Source organism: Grammomys surdaster, unplaced genomic scaffold (genome assembly GCF_004785775.1).
Source record: "Grammomys surdaster isolate TR1022 unplaced genomic scaffold, NIH_TR_1.0 371, whole genome shotgun sequence".
Taxonomy (NCBI): domain Eukaryota; kingdom Metazoa; phylum Chordata; class Mammalia; order Rodentia; family Muridae; genus Grammomys; species Grammomys surdaster.
The window spans coordinates 2,536,377-2,553,515 of record NW_021604790.1 but is presented as its reverse complement, the minus strand read 5'-3'; the positions used below and the strand labels follow the sequence as shown (position 1 = coordinate 2,553,515).

The 17,139-nt window shown below is 51.6% G+C and overlaps 1 protein-coding gene and 1 long non-coding RNA gene across 3 annotated transcripts; one reads left to right on the top strand and one right to left on the bottom strand.

Moving 5' to 3' along the window:
- Positions 1–224: 224 nt before the first annotated feature.
- Itga2b (integrin subunit alpha 2b) lies at positions 225–16,643 on the top strand. Of its 2 annotated transcripts, XM_028780494.1 has the most exons (30): positions 225–412; positions 2,220–2,341; positions 2,430–2,527; positions 2,631–2,793; positions 3,022–3,071; positions 3,435–3,480; positions 3,575–3,703; positions 4,023–4,070; positions 4,218–4,261; positions 4,392–4,445; positions 4,589–4,641; positions 4,795–5,006; positions 8,181–8,363; positions 8,626–8,671; positions 8,760–8,864; positions 8,947–9,002; positions 9,084–9,235; positions 9,357–9,482; positions 9,769–9,836; positions 9,956–10,103; positions 11,377–11,469; positions 11,622–11,701; positions 11,944–12,024; positions 12,233–12,332; positions 12,437–12,589; positions 12,699–12,821; positions 13,400–13,516; positions 13,761–13,862; positions 14,070–14,186; positions 16,415–16,643. In XM_028780494.1, the coding sequence occupies exons 1-30, from the start codon at positions 225–227 to the stop codon at positions 16,466–16,468; spliced, it is 3,111 nt and encodes a 1,036-aa protein (XP_028636327.1). In that variant the 3' UTR covers positions 16,469–16,643. The 2 variants fall into 2 exon arrangements, with proteins under 2 accessions (XP_028636327.1, XP_028636328.1); XM_028780495.1 differs by lacking the exon at positions 14,070–14,186.
- LOC114632051 lies at positions 11,178–13,534 on the bottom strand. The gene is made up of 3 exons (XR_003713035.1): positions 13,426–13,534; positions 12,515–12,597; positions 11,178–12,325 (listed from the first exon to the last, which is right to left on the bottom strand). It is a non-coding gene; the product is annotated as an uncharacterized LOC114632051 (long non-coding RNA).
- Positions 16,644–17,139: the final 496 nt, after the last annotated feature.

Here is a 17,139-nt window from a genome sequence, read left to right as displayed (position 1 = left end):
GGTGAGCTTTCCTGAAAAGAAGGGAAGAGCATCTATCCCCGGGTGGACCCTCCCCCTTCCTAGTAGTCATATAGACCATGTGGTCTAGAGGCTGTTGCCCTCTGCCATGCCTGCTGCTCACCCATGAGTTCCAGTCTGATAAGCTGAAACTTCCGGTGGTGGGAACTTAAGGGAAGGGGAGAGAGCTGGCCCATTCCTGTTTAGGACTTTTGGAGAGAAGGAAGATGGCCAGAGCTTCGTGTGCATGGCATACTCTGTGGTTTCTACAGTGGACACCACTGTTCTTGGGACCTGGTGTTGCTCCTTCAGCCTGGGCCTTGAACCTGGACTCTGTGAAGTTCTCCGTCTATGCAGGTCCCAATGGCAGCCACTTTGGCTTCGCAGTGGACTTTTATAAGGACAGCAATGGGAGGTGAGCACTAAAGAAAACATGGAGGTCTGCCCCCTAACATTGTCCCTGTGGTCTCTCGGTATCTCGTTGAACAAGGTCGATTCTAGGGTTTGTCTGAGTGGAGCTCCTGTCAGGAGTGCCAGAGAGGGACAGGTTCCAGGGAGGGTACTACGGAGGGGTAGTGACGGGGTGGTGGTGGTGGGGGGGGATGAACACAAAGCAAAAAAGGTAAAAGCTAATGGCTTCCCTTTCCCCCAATCAACAGTGACGGGACTTACTTTCCGTCCCTCCCCTGATCCTAAACTGACTGGCAAAGCTACAAGTGCCTACCCAGTAACCTTGCTTTCCCCCGTTCCACGTCTCATCTCCTCCCAATTTACAGATGTTTGGACAGAAGTAATAGATTACTAACAGTCAGTATGGATCAGGCTTTGAGGGCAGACTGCTAAGATTAGAGTCCTGGCTCATCTGCGTAGCTGTGTTTCTCCTGAGTGACTTATTGAGATGGACACTGGAATGCCCAGCTCTGGGGAATGGTAATGACTGTTCTCAAAGACAGCTGCAAGAAATTATTTCTTCTACCGAAGAGAGCCACTTCATCAAAAATCAGGTCCCCTTCCCAAGATGGCTTGCATCCAGAGACTCTCCAGGAAGGGGAAGGAACCTAGGGTCAGCTCAATTCTGATGATTCTAAAGGGTACATCTCTAGCTGAGCATGGTAGCACGTGCTTGTAAACCCAGGACTTGGAAGCTGAGGCAGGAGAACTCCCACAAGTTAAATAGCCAGGGCCACATAACAAGACTCCATCGGAATAAATAAATAGAACTCCTGGCCAGGCAGTGGTGGTGCATGCCTTTAATCCTAGCACTTGGGAGACAGAGGCAGGTGGATTTCTGAGTTCAAGGCTAGCCTGGTCTACAAAGTGAGTTCCAGGACAGCCAGGGCTACATAGAGAAACCCTGTCTCGAAATCCAAAAAACAAAAACAAAAAAAACAAAAAACCTCCTGAGCTGCTGGGTGTCACTCTAAACACCTTTAATTTCCTTTAATGGAAAGCAGAGGTAGGCAGCATCCTGTGAGTTCCAGTTCCAGGTTAGCCGGCTAGTCTACATAGTGAGTTCTGGGACAGCCAGAGCTATGTAGAGAAAGCCTGTCTGAAAACAAATCAAACAAAACCAAACAAATGAAACCCTCCTGGCTTCAAGAGCTCCTGAGTGTTTCAGTTCAACTCCTGTCTTGTCTTCCTCTGTCTCCTGCTTCTTTCCCCAAAGTCTGGTCACATGGACATAATTTAATAAGCATCCTGTGTGTTTATTAACACACACACTTTGACAAAAGCATGTTGCCGGGGCATACTAAATACCTCTCATACGTTTATTGTATTTCCTCTTCCAACAGCAGAAATGGTTGTGGTTACCTCCATTTTATATATGGCGGGCCTGATTTAAACAGATCTGCTAGGCTCCTCAACCTTGTCAGTACCACACAGTTAGCTTCCCAAACCTTCCCCCTTCCCACCAGTTCTCACTAAGGGATCTCTCTAGAAGTTTGACAGGCAGATATTTTGTCTGACCCTTGTTGGGAGGGAGTGAGGACTCGGGAAATTATTAAAGCCTTCCTATCCAAACCAAACCAACTGGTTTAGTCTCAGGCTAATTTCCTAAGAGTCCACTTTCAGCTAAAATGAAGAGGTTGGCCTTAATGGACTATCTGTGAGGAAAGATAGTCCAGTTTTTCCTTTGCCACACCTCCTTCCAGGTACTGCTCGGGTAGTGGGCACTGGGTAGGATAGACCATATCCTGTGTTCAGCCAGCTTTCCTACACAGCGTGTCCATCGTGGTGGGTGCTCCCAGGGCCCTAAATGCAAATCAAGATGAAACTGGAGGCGTGTTCCTGTGCCCCTGGAAGGCCAGTGGCGGCAAGTGCAACTCGTTGCTCTTCGACCTCAGTGAGTCTCAAGCATGGAAGGAAAGAGGGGAGCCAGGTGGAAATAGATGGCCGGGCTCCAGAGCTCCACCTTTTCTTGTGCCCTCCAGGGGATGAGACACGAAACGTAAGCTTCCAAACTTTCCAAACCTTCAAGACCCGGCAAGGCCTTGGAGCATCGGTCATCAGCTGGAATGGCGTCATTGTGGTGGGCACTGTGGACAGGTCAAAGGGAGCAAGTCCAGGGCAGGGACACGTTGGGGGAAGCCCGAATAAGCTCCCTTCCCCACCCTCCTGTGGCTCTGCTCTAGGCCTGTGCCCCCTGGCAGCACTGGAATGTCTTAGAAGAGCACGATGAGGCAGAGAAGACTCCAGTAGGAGGCTGCCTCCTGGCTCAGCCCCAAAGCGGGGGTCGCGCAGAGTACTCGCCCTGTCGCTCCAACATCATGAACTCCGTTTACGAACAGAGTTTTAGTAAGTGCTGGTCCTCCATTCGCTCTGCCCACTGGTCGCTGCAAACCCCGCCCCACCACCAACCTCGTGCTCTGGGAGCCACGCCCCTCCAGTACACCACGCCCCCTGAGCCCCGCCTCCACACCCTTCCCGCTCTGCATAGTTCTGCCTGCCCACACGGGACTCTTGGCTTAAGCACGGGTTCGGGTAGCCTCCTCCCTTGGCTGATCCCCCGCTTGCCTCTTGTAGTCAGTGACAAGCGATGCTGTGAAGCAGGCTTCAGCTTGGCGGTGACCCAGGCAAGTCACAGGCAAAAGCAAATAAGAGCTTGGTGGTTGAAGCAGGGGGATCACAAGTTTGAGGTCAGCCTGGGCTACATAGCAAGTTTGAGGCAAGCCTGAGCTTCAAAGTGAGACTGCTCTTAAAAGGAGAAGGGGTGGGCTGTGGAGGATGAGGGTAAGTGAATATGAGAATACCATGTAGGCAATACCATAAAGGCCCCAGGGAAGGGGGAGGCCTGGCGGGGAGCACCCTTTGGGAGGCAAGGGGGAAGAGGAATGGGATGAGGAACTAGGGGGGCGGGGAGAAGGGGGGAACGACTAGAAAAGCGGTTTAGAGTTGTTCCATAGGAGACCCTCTCACGACCAGGACTTCTTTTTCAGGCTGGGGAGCTAGTGCTTGGGGCCCCTGGAGGCTACTTTTTTGTAGGTATGTGCCCAGTAATCCAACCCACTCCCATCTCGCAGTCTGGGGAGACTCATGTTTCTGGGCTCCCATAGTCCTGTCCCTTTGCCCTTCCCAGGTCTCCTGGCTCGCGTTCCAATTGAGAATATCATCTCGAGCTACCGCCCGGGTACCCTTTTGTGGCATGTTCCCAACCAGCGCTTCACCCATGACTACGGCAGCCTAGTGTATTCCCACGGTTACCGAGGTAACCCTGGCAGCTCCTTTCTAGGCTTCCCAAAACCCTGAGTCAGGTCCTGACTCTGTTCAAGCCTCTATGCCAATCTTAGCTAGTCAACCTCAGCACAAAGGCACCCCGCCCTCTATCCCTGCCTCTTCCTCACACATGTCCAGTTCCCATCCACACTGGCTCGCCCTTCCATCTGTGGATTCTAGTGAGATCTCTGGCATGCCTCAATCCTCCTAGCTGCACAAGACAGTTTGTACTAATGACCTCGGTACTCATGACCCTTGAGCTCTTCTTCCTTCCTTTACTCGGAATCTGCTGAACTGTGCTGTGTCTTCAGGATATTCGGTAGCCGTGGGCGAGTTCGATGGGGATCTGAGCACTACAGGCAAGGAATGCAGTTATGGGGGCGGGAGGCGGGGGGAGTGGAGCCCTGGGGCAGGAGCAACGGCCGCACAATTTCCCCTGGGTCCTGGTGCGAGAATTGAATAAGTGAATACTGAGAATCTGATTTGCTGAGCGTTGCTCTCCCCAGAGTACATACTTGGTGCCCCCACTTGGAGCTGGACCTTAGGAGCGGTGAGTAGCGGCTCTCTCACCGCTTGGCGTTCCGAACCCCCTGACCCTAGTGCCATGCCCTTTCTCAATTAGAGTGAGAAGCCAAAGAGGGAACATAAAAGATACATTTTTGGTGTGTCCCTCCATGCAGGTGGAAATCTTGAACTCCTACTACCAGCCCCTGCACCGGCTGCGTGGAGAGCAGGTGGGGACAATGACCCCGTGGGGGTGGCCAAAGTCAGGGAATTGAAACCTACACACTCAAGCTAGTTCGTGGGATTTGAGGGTGACAGGTAAGTGAGGATGCTGAATGCAGAAGCACAGGCTGAAATGCTCTTCCTCTTGTAGATGGCTTCATATTTCGGGCACACGGTGGCAGTCACTGACGTCAACGGGGACGGGTAAGAAGAGGGAATGTCCCACCCCTACCCAGTTGGGTTTTTAATGGCCAGAGGCGGGAGTTACCATCTTCTCCCAAGGGTGCCCAAGAATTGCCCTCGTTCCCAGCATCTTCTTTCCTCAGCTGCACCTCACTTTGCCCATCTGGTCCACAGGAGGCATGACCTACTGGTGGGAGCACCATTGTACATGGAGAGCAGGGCAGACCTCAAGCTGGCCGAGGTGGGCCGAGTATATTTGTTTCTCCAGCCTAAGGGCCCCCAGGCTCTGAGCACGCCCACTCTCCTGCTGACTGGCTCTCAGCTCTATGGGAGATTTGGATCTGCCATTGCACCCCTGGGTGACCTCAACCGGGATGGCTATAATGGTGAGTGGAGGAGCTGCACTTGGCCATAAGAGGGCTAGTAGCCCTCACGAAAAGATGGACTTACGCCATATATGATGGAGTACACCTACAATCCCAACGTGAGGGAGGCTGAGACACACGCACCTTGGACACCTGGGCCTAGAAAAGGCTTGACTGCTGAGTGGAACGCGGGTACCAGAGTTCAAGGAATCCAGTTGAAACAGTTTGTCTAGACCCCAGCATGGTAACCCCTGAATGCAGAATGGAGTTAGAGATGCGGTGACTTTACAGAGTTTAGGGCTTGGACTTTTAGTGCTGGGTGGGAAATGGAATATGGAGTCAGAAAGAAAGGGGAGTGGGGTAGGAGTGAGGAACGGGGGTGGGGGGGCTCTGTAGTCCAGTTCTGGGCTAGCTGAATTTGAAGGGCTTGGGAATATTAAGTGGGAATAATACTGAGAACTGCCGTCATTGACTTTCCCCATTTCCATGAGAGAGCGCCCAGGGCAAGATAGAGAATTTGGGAGAGCGGATATGAATGTGGAGGCTGTGAAATAGGAAGAGGCCCAGCGTAGAACCAGGAGAAGTAAAAGCATTTAGGGAACCACCCAGAGGTGATGTCAGGAAACAGACAGAAGAGTCAGATGGATGGGAGAGAGACCAGGAGATCAGTGGCCCAAAGAATAGAGTAGTTTGAACAGGAGGAAGGAATGGTCTGAGGGACCCCCTCACTCCTGAAAGGAACAGTTAAATGAGACTGGATCAATATCACGGGCTTTAGCAAGAATGAGCTCATTGGTGGTGGTGACAAGAACCAACCAAGACCAGGTATAGTGGTGCAGACCAGCAATAAGGAGTGGAGGCAGTCGGACCGGAAGTCCAAGGTCATCATCCTCTGCTACACATGAGGTTGGAGAGCAGTCTGGGATACATTAAACCCTCTCAAAAAACCAACCAGCCAGCGAAGGGCCGCTTAGGGACCACGCAGAAGACCACAGCGGATGGGGCAGGATATGAATAGAAGAGGAGCACTCAGCAACAATGCAGACAGCTCCCTTCTCATTCTGACTAAGAAAGGAAAAGCAGGGCCATCATGGAACGGGGATGGGAACCATGGGAAGGTCATCTTTAATTTGGAAGGATGGGGAGTGTGTGGATACAAAGGAAAATAGTATTTCAAGGAACCGGAGGGGTCAGCCTGAGCAGGGTCCCTCTGATGCCTGTGGATGCAGATACTCTATCCAGAGGCAGGATTCAAAGGTCACACTGGGAAAGCAGGAAGAAACTGAGCAATGGATCCCTTACTGATAGAGGTGGGCCGACAGCCCGAAAGTAGGGAGATAACTAAAAAGAAGTACTATGAGGAAGTCCACGAGATGGATGAGAGGCCCCAAGGGTTCCCAGGAAGGCTACAGTGGGAGCCACATCTGCTTTGCATTTCCTGCAACCCTGGGCTGACCTTGAACTCAATGAGATCCACCTGTCTCTGCATCCTGAAGACTGGGATGAAATACTTTTATTTGAATTAAGTATACTAGCCGGGCGGTGATGGCGCACACCTTTAATCCCAGCACTTGGGAGGCAGAGGCAGGTGGATTTCTGAGTTCGAGGCCAGCCTGGTCTACAGAGTGAGTTCCAGGACAGCCAGGGCTATACAGAGAAACCCTGTCTCGAAAAACAAAAAACAAAACAAAAAAAAAGAATTAAGTATACAGTGATCTAGAAAATAACAAGACATGTTGTAAACAAAATCAGAAAACAAAGGGAGGGCGGTTAAGATACGTAGATATAGATCTAACCTAGTCTTATACGAAGAGCTCTTACAGTAATGTAACAAGGTTACGCTAAAGGACACACTTTCAGGGAAGGTCTTAAAGTCTTTAGTGTCATTGAGCTGTGATGTCAGTGAGCCTGTGATGTCAGTGAGCCTGTGATGTCATTGAGCTGTGATGTCATTGAGCTGTGATGTCATTGAGCTGTGATGTCATTGAGCTGTGATATGGCTATGATAGTTTTACACGTTAAAGATGAAATGGTTAACATCTGGAGAATAGGATTCAGTTCATTTTTATTTATTTATTTCTTGGTTTTGTTTTGTGTTTTGAAACAGGCCTGAGCTGGCCTGGAACTCAATATATACATCAGGCTGGCCTAGGACTCATGGAGATCTGCCTGCCTTTGCCTCCTGAATGCTGGGACCAAATGTGTGCACCAGCGCACCAGGCCTACCGCCACCCCCTTACTGGGGATCGAATGGAGGACCTCACATGTACTAGGAAGTTCTTTACCTCAGCCTAGGCTCAGTTAGTGAATCTTCTGGGACTCAGTGTTTTCTTCTAAAATGGAAATTACAGGACAGGGATGTGGCTGAGCTTAAAGAGCCTTGCCTACCATGCAGAAGCTCCAGCTCACCATAGATAGACTGGCTTTGACGGTGCCCATACCGCTCCTCCTAGACGAGGGAGGTAAAGGCAGAGGACCAGAAGTTCAAAGTCATAACAAATGACTCAGCTACATAAAGAATTAGAGGCCAGTGTGTGACATACGCCAACTTGTGTCAGGAGCATGGTGGCACACACCTTTAATCCCAGCACTAAGGAGGCCAAGACAGGCAGATCTCTTGAGAATTTAAGGCCAGCCTGGTCTACATAGCAAATTCCAGAACAGGAGGGCTACATAGAGAGAGACCTTTTCTTAGAAAAACAAAACCAAAAACCCTGTCTCAAATTAACAATAATAACAGGAAATAGGATAAAACACCCAATTATCAGGAATAAATGGAATATTTTGTTTGTTTGTTGAGACAAGATTTGTGTGTGTGTGTGTGTGTGTGTGTGTGTGTGTGTGTGTGTAGCCCTGGCTGTCCTGGAACTCACTCTGAATCAGGCTGGCCTCGAACTCACAGAGATCCACCTGCCTCTGCCTCCAGATCACTAAAACCAAAGTCCACCATGAGGCTGAGTACATGGAATCTTATCCCTGTATTTCCCTTCATAGAGAGTGAAAACTGTTGGATCTTTGTAACAATCTGTTAATACTTGGCCGATTTCTCTCCTGCCTCCTTGATATGGACTTTGCACCCTTCTCTTGGTCTCCCAGGACCTAGCAAACAGGGCTAGAGAAGCAGCTCTGGAGACACTGGCAGAATCCCCTGGGGAGACTCAATCACAAACAGCCACACTTTCTCTCTCCTTCCAGATGTTGCTGTCGCTGCCCCCTATGGGGGTCCCAGCAGTCAGGGTCAAGTGCTGATATTCCTGGGTCAGAGTGAAGGGCTGAGTCCACGACCCTCCCAGGTCCTGGACAGCCCCTTCTCCACAGGCTCTGGCTTTGGCTTCTCCCTTCGTGGTGCTGTCGACATCGATGACAACGGATATCCAGGTGACTGTGGGTTGCAGCCAGCCAGTCAAGACAGGCCTTTGAGCACTTGCTGGAAATGTGGAGAAATGCACAGCTGGGGGTTCATGTCTGACCTGATGCCAGCTGTGGGCTCTAATTTGTGTATATGTCTGGGATGCTTAGATTTGGCTGCAGGACAACTTGAACTTCCAGGGGGTACGGTATGGAGAATTTTTGGAAGATAAGGACTCGATCTCTGCCCTACACTAATGGCCACTTTTGACCTTTCTCCCTATGCCTGTAGACCTGATTGTGGGCGCATATGGGACTAGCAAGGTGGCTGTGTACAGGTGAGCATGGGCTAGGGGGAGGGGCCACATCAGAGGAGGAGGCTGAGTCACGAGGGACAGAGTGGTGAGCCTCCTCCAATCCCATCAGAGCTCAGCCTGTGGTGATGGCCACTGTCCTCCTGACGGTTCAAGACTTCCTGAATCCCACACTGAAGAACTGTGTCCTGGAACCGACGAAAACACCAGTCAGCTGGTGAGGAGGTGGAGGGCACTGACTTGGCAGGGTCTGGGACCTTAGGAGGCCCTAACCCACAAACCTGCTCTCATCTTTGCAGTTTCAACATCCAGATGTGTGTGGGAGCCACAGGACACAACATTCCTCAGAAGCTGAGTGAGTGATATGTGTGGGAGGAAGGGAGGTTTGGGTGTCCCCACTAGAGGGAGACCTGAATCCTTCCTGCTTGTCCTGTAGATCTAAAGGCAGAGCTGCAGCTGGACCTACAGAAGCCCCGTCAGGGCCGCCGGGTGCTCCTGCTGGCCTCTCAACAGGCGAGCCTCACCCTGAACCTGGACCTGAGCAGAAGAAACAAACCTATCTGCCACACTGTCGGGGCCTTCCTTCGAGTATGCTCAAGCTAAAATGGGAGGAGCTGGGTGTGTGCAGGGTTCTCCTGGAGCCAACCCTAGGACTCCAGCAAAGGGTGTGGGCACAGCAACAGATAGCCAGATTCTTGCCATATGCTAGGATGAGGCTGACTTCCGGGACAAGCTGAGCCCAATTGTGCTAAGCCTGAACGTGTCGCTGCCCCCAGAAGAGACTGGAAAAGCTCCGGCTGTGGTGTTGCATGGAGAAACCCATGTCCAGGAGCAGGTAGGAACAGTAGGATGACCGAGATCCCTGATAGGGAAGGACTTAAAACCATGTATTCCAAACCTTGAAGTCACCCCAAATCCCAGTGTCCCCCAAACATTGTTGTAACTCATAAGCCAACTGTCACCAGAACTTGGGCACCATCTGAAACCCTTTCGTTTGCTCCAAACCTTACTCTCTAAAGTCTGAAGAGCCCCCCTGGAGCTATGGTTGTTCTCTGAGCTCTGAGGTGACCCCTAACCTCACAAGCCCTCAGCTTACCCACACATCCTATTGCGTTCCCTAGACACGGATCATCCTGGATTGTGGGGAAGACGACCTGTGTGTGCCTGAGCTCCGGCTCACAGCTACTGCGTGAGAGAGCCTTCCTTTCTACCTACCCTGTACCTCCATGTCCCGGGGGACCCACTCCTTACCTGAGTCCTTTCTCACACCCCTGGCCTCTAGTCCTAAACCAAGCACTCCCCATACAGGGGGGACTCCCCGCTCCTAATTGGTGCTGACAATGTGTTGGAGCTGAAGATTGAAGCAGCCAATGATGGTGAGGGGGCCTATGAGGCGGAGCTGGCTGTGCGCCTGCCTCCAGGTGCCCACTACATGCGGGCTCTCAGCAACATTGAGGTGAGGTGCCACCTTGGGGCATAGCCAGCAGGCAGCCTTGACTCCAGCTTCCCACTCAAAGATCTACTGCTCTAATGCTTTGGCTATAAAGACGTATGAACTTCTCAGCTTTTAGACGCAGAGTGTATAGGTGCAATGTACATATGAGAACCCTGGCTAACGGTTCAAATGTCTAGAATCCTGTTTGTTTCAAAATCACCGAAAGGCTCAGGAAGCAAATGTTCCTTAGAATCACTCTCACATCTGCTGGGGAGCTTCGATGACAGCTCAGCTGTTCAAGTTCTTTTCACCCAAGCAGAGAACCTGGCTTTGGCTTCCCAGAACCTGCAGGGAAGGCCAGGCATGGCAGTGTGAGCCTGGAACCCTAGTGCTGGGATTTGGTGATGGGTACATCCCTAAAGCTCACTGGCCAGGCAGGCTAGCCACATCCTCACTTAATAAATAAACAGCTGCTGAGGATACCCGATATCAACCTCTGGTTTCCACATCCTGGCGCGCACACACCGCACTTACAATCTGCAGACTTCATCTTTCCCTCTAATGTTGGCAGGCACTTATAGAAAAAAAAACATTTAAATTAAGTCAAATTCAGACTTTGTGCATGCAGGTACGTGCATATGTATACAGCCCTGCAAGGATGCATATAACATGTGTGTACATGCCTGTGGAAGCCAGAGGTCAGTCCTACGTCATTTTTTTAAAAGATTTATTTTATGTATATGAGTACACTGTCGCTGTCTTCAGACACACCAAAAGAGGGCATCAGATCCCATTACAGATGGTTGTGAGCCACCATGTGGTTGCTGGCAATTGAACTCAGGACACTTGAACTCTAGAAGAACAGTCAGTGATCTTAACCGCTGAGCCATCTCTCCAGGCCCACCCCCACCCCTTTTTTCGAGACAGGGTTTCTCTGTGTAGTCCTGGCTGTCCTGGAACTCAGTCTGTAGACCAGGCTGGCCTCCAACTCAGAGATCCATTCACTTGCCTCTGCCTCCCGAGTGCTGGAACTAGAGGCGTGCACCACCACATCTGGCTTTACTTTGTTGATATAATTTGTAGCAACTAGATCACTCTGGGTAATATTTTTTTTATTTCCAATATGAAAATCCTTTAAAAATAGCAAAAATGATGCAGCAGCAGAGCAGTGCAGAAATAGAAGGTGGCAGTCCCTCGAACTCCCCAACCCCACAACTGTCTGGCAAGTCTTCTGCAGACATATAGGACACCCCATGCCCACACTGCTCTGTACCACCTGTCTGTGCACCTCCAGGGCTTTGAGAGGATGGTCTGTGCTCAGAAGAAGGAGAATGAGTCCAGAGTGGCACTCTGTGAGCTGGGTAACCCCATGAAAAAGGACACCCAGGTAAGGGCTCGGTGATGGAACTCCAGCTACAGCCCAGGGTGGAGAAGCCCCTGGGGGTATGCAGGTGGAGGATAATAATAGTGGCTTTGGAGCAGGAGGACTGGGCCCAGAGTGGACACTCGGGTGGTGACTTTGGATTTTCCCTCTTCCAGATAGGAATTACGATGTTGGTGAGCGTTGAGGACCTGGAAGAAGCTGGAGAGTCTGTGTCCTTCCAGCTGCAGATCAGGAGGTACTGAGCTGGGTAGCGAAGCTGCCTACCAGCCTTCCTCCATCCAACCCTCATACAGAAACCCTCCCACACCGGAAGGCCTTCCAAAGAGCCCTGTTCCCATTCTTCCTCGGTGACTTGTTTCTGAGTCTTGGGGTCCTAGTGGACATCCTTTTTCAGGTCTAATCAGTGTGGTATGCTCTTTGGGGTGGAATTAACTCTCCCTGAACCATCTAAAATTCTGCTGTCCTTCTTACCTCCAGCAAGAACAGCCAGAATCCAAACAGTGAGGTTCTGCTGTTGTCTGTGGCAGTCCAAGCTGAAGCCACAGTGGAGCTTCGGGGGTGAGAGACAAGGCATGGAAGGGGAAATGGCACTGGGGCCTACGAGAGGAGGAGGAGGTGGGCGTGTAGCTTGGTGTAACTCATGGTTAGCATGTGGAAGGGTCCGGTCCCCAGGATCTCATAAAAGGTAAAGTTCGTGGGGTCCTGGAGGATCCACCAGAGGTCCATCAGGGAGTCAGATGCACTCTGGGGGCTTGGGCGCTTGCAGGAACTCCTTCCCTGCCTCCCTGGTGGTGGCAGCAGAAGAAGGTGACAGGGAGCAGAATGGCTTGGACAGCTGGGTCTCCAGGGTGGAACACACCTATGAGGTAGGGAGGGGCCTCTGGGTAAGGGGGGGTAGGGAGTGGGGAAGTCCTGGGAGCTACAGCCTGGCAGCTGAGCCACCAGCCACCCCGCTGTCTCTACCCCCAAGCTCCACAACAATGGCCCTGGCACTGTGAATGGCCTCAGACTCGTCATCCACCTTCCTGGCCAGTCCCAGCCCTCGGACCTGCTCTATATCCTGGATGTGCAGCCGCAGGGGGGTCTCCTATGCTCCACACAGCCAGCCCCCAAACTCCTCAAAGTAAGGTTCTGGGAGAGAGAAGGAGCTGTAAGAGACACCAGACCAACAGCCCGAACAGGGTGTGGGTGCAGACCCTGGAAGCGAATTGATTGTTCCCTTGTCCCCCCAGGTGGACCAGAGGCTACCCACTCCCAGCCCTTCTTCCATTCGCCTGGTCCATCACGAGCGTGATCGAAGACAGGCATCCATGCAGGGACCCAAGCAGTCGGGGCAGCAGGACCCAATTCTGGTGGTGAGAAGGCTCAGCGGGTTCCAGCTGGGGCCCTTAGAAGTCAGAGGAGGTGGGAGGCAGTAACAGTGGTGTTGGTGAGATGCTGGGCTGGCTAGGGCAGAGGAAACGCGTGGGTTCTCTCTGTGTGTGTCTCTGTGTGTGTGTGTCTCTGTGTGTGTGTCCTTTTGTTTTCCTTTGAAGATATACCAAAGCAAGCCAATGGTAGTGCACGCCTTTAATCCCTGCAATCGGGAGGCAGAGGCAATTAGATCACTGAGTTGGAGGCCAGTCTGATCTACAGAACTAGTTCCAGAATAGCCAGGGGGTTACCCAGAGAAACCTTATCTTGAAAACCGGAAAAAAAAAAAGTCAAACCAATGTCACAAAAACACCGAGTACCGCAGGGTGTAGATGACCCCTGCCTCTGGGCCTCATCCCTGTATCCTTGGACTCTTGAGCAAACGGAATATAGAGGAAACCATCCGAATGAAGCCCAGCCAGGGACTGGTGCTTCCTGACCCTCCTGGTTCTCTGTGTTGGATCTTTGATGGGGGATGATTGGCAGGAGGGCCTGTGAACTTATGACACATCCCCCTCAGAGCTGCGACGGCTCAGCGCCCTGTACCGTGGTGGAGTGTGAGCTGCGGGAGATGGTGCGCGGGCAGCGGGCCATGGTCACAGTACAAGCCATGCTGGGGCTACTCAGGCTCCTCCAGGTGAGGCTGTCGCGGGTGGGCGGCGATGGGGCGGGGCCTGCGGAGGCGGGGCCTGTGAAGGCGGGAGCTGGGAGTTTGCTCTAGGTTTGAGCGGGTTCACACAGGCCTAGGGAAGATTTGTCTTGGGGCGGGAGTGGGGTAAAACCCGGGCGGAGCTCAAAGGAGGGAGTCCCGGGCTTGGAGTGCGGCCATCTCCAGGCCTGGAGTAGCTGCGGTAAGCGACCATCACCCCCGCCCCCCACAGAGGCCGCAAGAGCAGTTTGTGCTGCAGTCGCACGCCTGGTTCAACGTCTCCTCCCTACCTTACTCCGTGCCGGTGATCAGCTTGCCCAGTGGGCAAGCTCTGGTAAGAGACCCTAGATCTCCTGCTGTCAGCGCCCAGCCAGCGTGGGGCGGGACCTCGCCAGGGCTGAGGGGCGGGGCCTCTCTGGATTGAAAGACAAGGTCCGAAGAGGGGCGGGGTTTCTGTGGGACTGAGATAAGGTTGCTAGGAGATGGCTTGCCTGGGCATCCCAGTCACAGGCCCCCTGAAGTGACATCAGTTTGCCCTCAGGTGCAGACAGAGCTGCTTCGGGCCTTGGAGGAGAAGGCCGTTCCTATCTGGTGGGTGCTGGTGGGCGTGCTGGGCGGTCTGCTGCTGCTGACCCTGCTAGTTTTGGCCATGTGGAAGGTGAGGCTGAAAGGGAGGCACAGACTTCCCAGGTGGCCATAGTCTAGCAGATGGGGTTACAAGACCTGTCTCATTTCCATATCCGCTATTAGAATGCCATCTTTCTGAGGATTTGTGCTGGGCAAGTAGCATCCCTCCCATCCGCCCCACCCCCCCAAGCAGAACGCCTGAAATCTGCAGGCCTTCAAGATTCCGTCCCCCACAACCCCCTGCTGTCAGGAAGTCAGAGGAAACAGACCTGCCCTCAGAGTTTCCTGACTGCTATGGGCAGGGCTCACCTCCTGACCTAGTTAGGTTTCTGTTGCAGTGATAAAACACCATGACTAAAAGAAACTTGGGGAGGAAAAGATTTATTTAATTTTACACTTCCCAGTAAGCGAGATAAAACAAGGCAGGAACTTGGAGGCAGGAACTGAGGTGGATAGAGACCTTGAAGGGCCGCTGCTTAGAGGCTTTCTTCCTTGCTTGCTTTCTTATATGGCCCAGGCCCAACTGCCCAGGGAGAGCACCACACACAGTGGGCTGGGCCCCTACATCAATTAGCAATTAAGAAAAAGTCTCAAGGGACGTAAGGATGGGCTAAGAGCACTGGATGCTTTTCTGGACGAGCTTTCTGTTCCGACACCTACATAGCAGCTTACAACCCTATGTAACTCCACTTCCAGGGGCTCTGAAGGTTTCTTTAGCACCAGGCATGCATGCAGTGTACACACATGCAGGCAAAATGAAAATGCTCACGCTGGGTGGTGGTGGCGCATACCTTTAATCCCAGCACTTGGGAGGCAGAGGCAGGCGGATTTCTGAGTTCGAGAGTTCGAGGCTAGCCTGGTCTACAGAGTGAGTTCCAGGACAGCCAGGGCTACACAGAGAAACCCTGTCTCGAAAAACCAAAAAAAAAAAAAGAAAAAAAAAAGAAAAAAGAAAATGCTCACACATATCAAATAAAATTTAAATTACATTTTTATAAAAAGAGAATGCCTCAAAGGCATATGGCCACAGGCTAATCTGTCTGGGTAATTTTGTTTGTTTCTTTTGTTTGCTTTTCTGAGTCAGGGTTTTCTCTGTGTATTCCTGGCTGCCCTGGAACTTGCTCTGTAGACCAGGCTAGCCTGGAACTCAGAGATCCCCCTGTTTCTGTCTCCCGGCTGCTGGGATAAGAGGTGTGCACCATCATGCCTGACTGACCTGGGTAATTTTTAAGGTTCCCTCTTCCCAGGTGACTTTAGGTTTGTGTCAAGCTACTGAAGCTGACTGTGACAGGGTTCAATACTGTCCTTCCCCTTAGTGAGATGAGAGACTGAAGGATTTAGACCAGTGGTTCTCAACCGTCCTAACGCTGCAGCCCTTTGTATACAGCTCCCTGTGTTGCGGTGACCCAAACCATCAAATTATTTTTGTTGCTTCTTCATGACTATAATCTTGCCACGGTTATGAATTGTAATGTAAATACCCGATGTTTTTCAGTGGACTTATGTGAAAGGGTTTTCAACTCCCAAAGTCGTCTGGACTCATAGGCTGAGAACCTCCTAGCTAGACCCTGGCCCTGGTTCCTAAGAGGGTCACTCATTTCTGTGCGCTGTCGAACATAGGAATGAGTTATGTAGAGAGGAAAAAAAGTTCAAGCCAAGCATGGTGACAAAAATGTAATCTTAAATGTTTGAGAGTACAAGCTCCACAGAGCGTTCTAGGACAGCCTAGGCTGCTGGAGATCCTGTCTCAAAACAAAACAAAACAGGGGCTGCTGATGGCTAAGGGGATAAAGGTACTTGCCACCAAGTCTAATGACTTGAGTTCTAACCCTGGGACCCACATAGTAGAAGGAGAGAACTTTTTTGTTGTTGGCAGTGGTGGTTTTGAGACAGGGTTTCTCTACATATGTATCCCTGGCTGTCCTGGAACTCATTCTGTAGACTAGGCTGGCCTTGAACTCAAACATCTGCTTGCCTCTGCCTCCTGAGTGCTGGGACTAAAAGCATGCACCACCACTGCCCAGCTGAGAGGACCAATATTTAAAAGCTGTCGTCTGATCTTCAAACATGCGCATGCATAAATAAATAAAATATAACTTTTTTTCTTTAATCGATGAAGGAAGCATCTCCCAATTTAAAAAATCCCACTTCTCAGATGCTGGGGATACAGCTCCAAAGCATGAAGCATTGAGGCAGCTGATGGATCAGGCAACCTATCCCTGTGCCCTGACCCCAACTCCTGTGCCCTTCCCCCTCTAGGCTGGCTTCTTCAAGCGGAATCGACCGCCTCTGGAGGAGGAAGACGAAGACTAACAGCAGCGTGGGGGCGGGGCTGGTGGGAAGGCCGAGTGCCTGCTTCCTGTTTCCAGCCGGTTGCCTCTGCTCAGAACTCCATCGGTTCAAACTAATCCATGGGCCTTCCCTTCCCAGCAGACCTGGTGCATCCCTTTTCCTACTGCCTAATAAAGAGCTTGACACCAATATCCACCATGCTGCCTTGGGGTCTGAGAATAAGCGGGAGCTGGAGGGATATTTGTGGGGACTAAGGCTGGTAGCAGCTTGAGCAGAGTCAGTACTGACAGGGCAGCAAATGGCTGCTCCAGAGCAGAGAGCAGGGTGGCAGGGGTGAGCGAGTGAGAGAGGAATCAGAAGGGCCTCCCGTGAGACTCAGTGGACAGTAAGTTTTGGATTAGGAGCACCAGAGCAGTAGTGCTGGGTCCCTGGTAGACAGCTTTGTATCTCTTTTGTTTTGAGACAGAATCTCACTATGTAGCCCTAGCTGACCAAGAGTTCACTGTGTAGACCAGGCTGGCTCCGAACTCAGAGAGATCCATCTACTTCAACTTCCCAGGTACTAGAATTAAAGACTTGAGCCATCATGCCTGGCTCTCCAGTGTGCAGTTTAAGCTTAAAGCTTTAAGCATAGTTTTGGAGGGACAAACTTCAAAATAGTCCAAGACTTGGGAAAATAACCTTCACCTCTT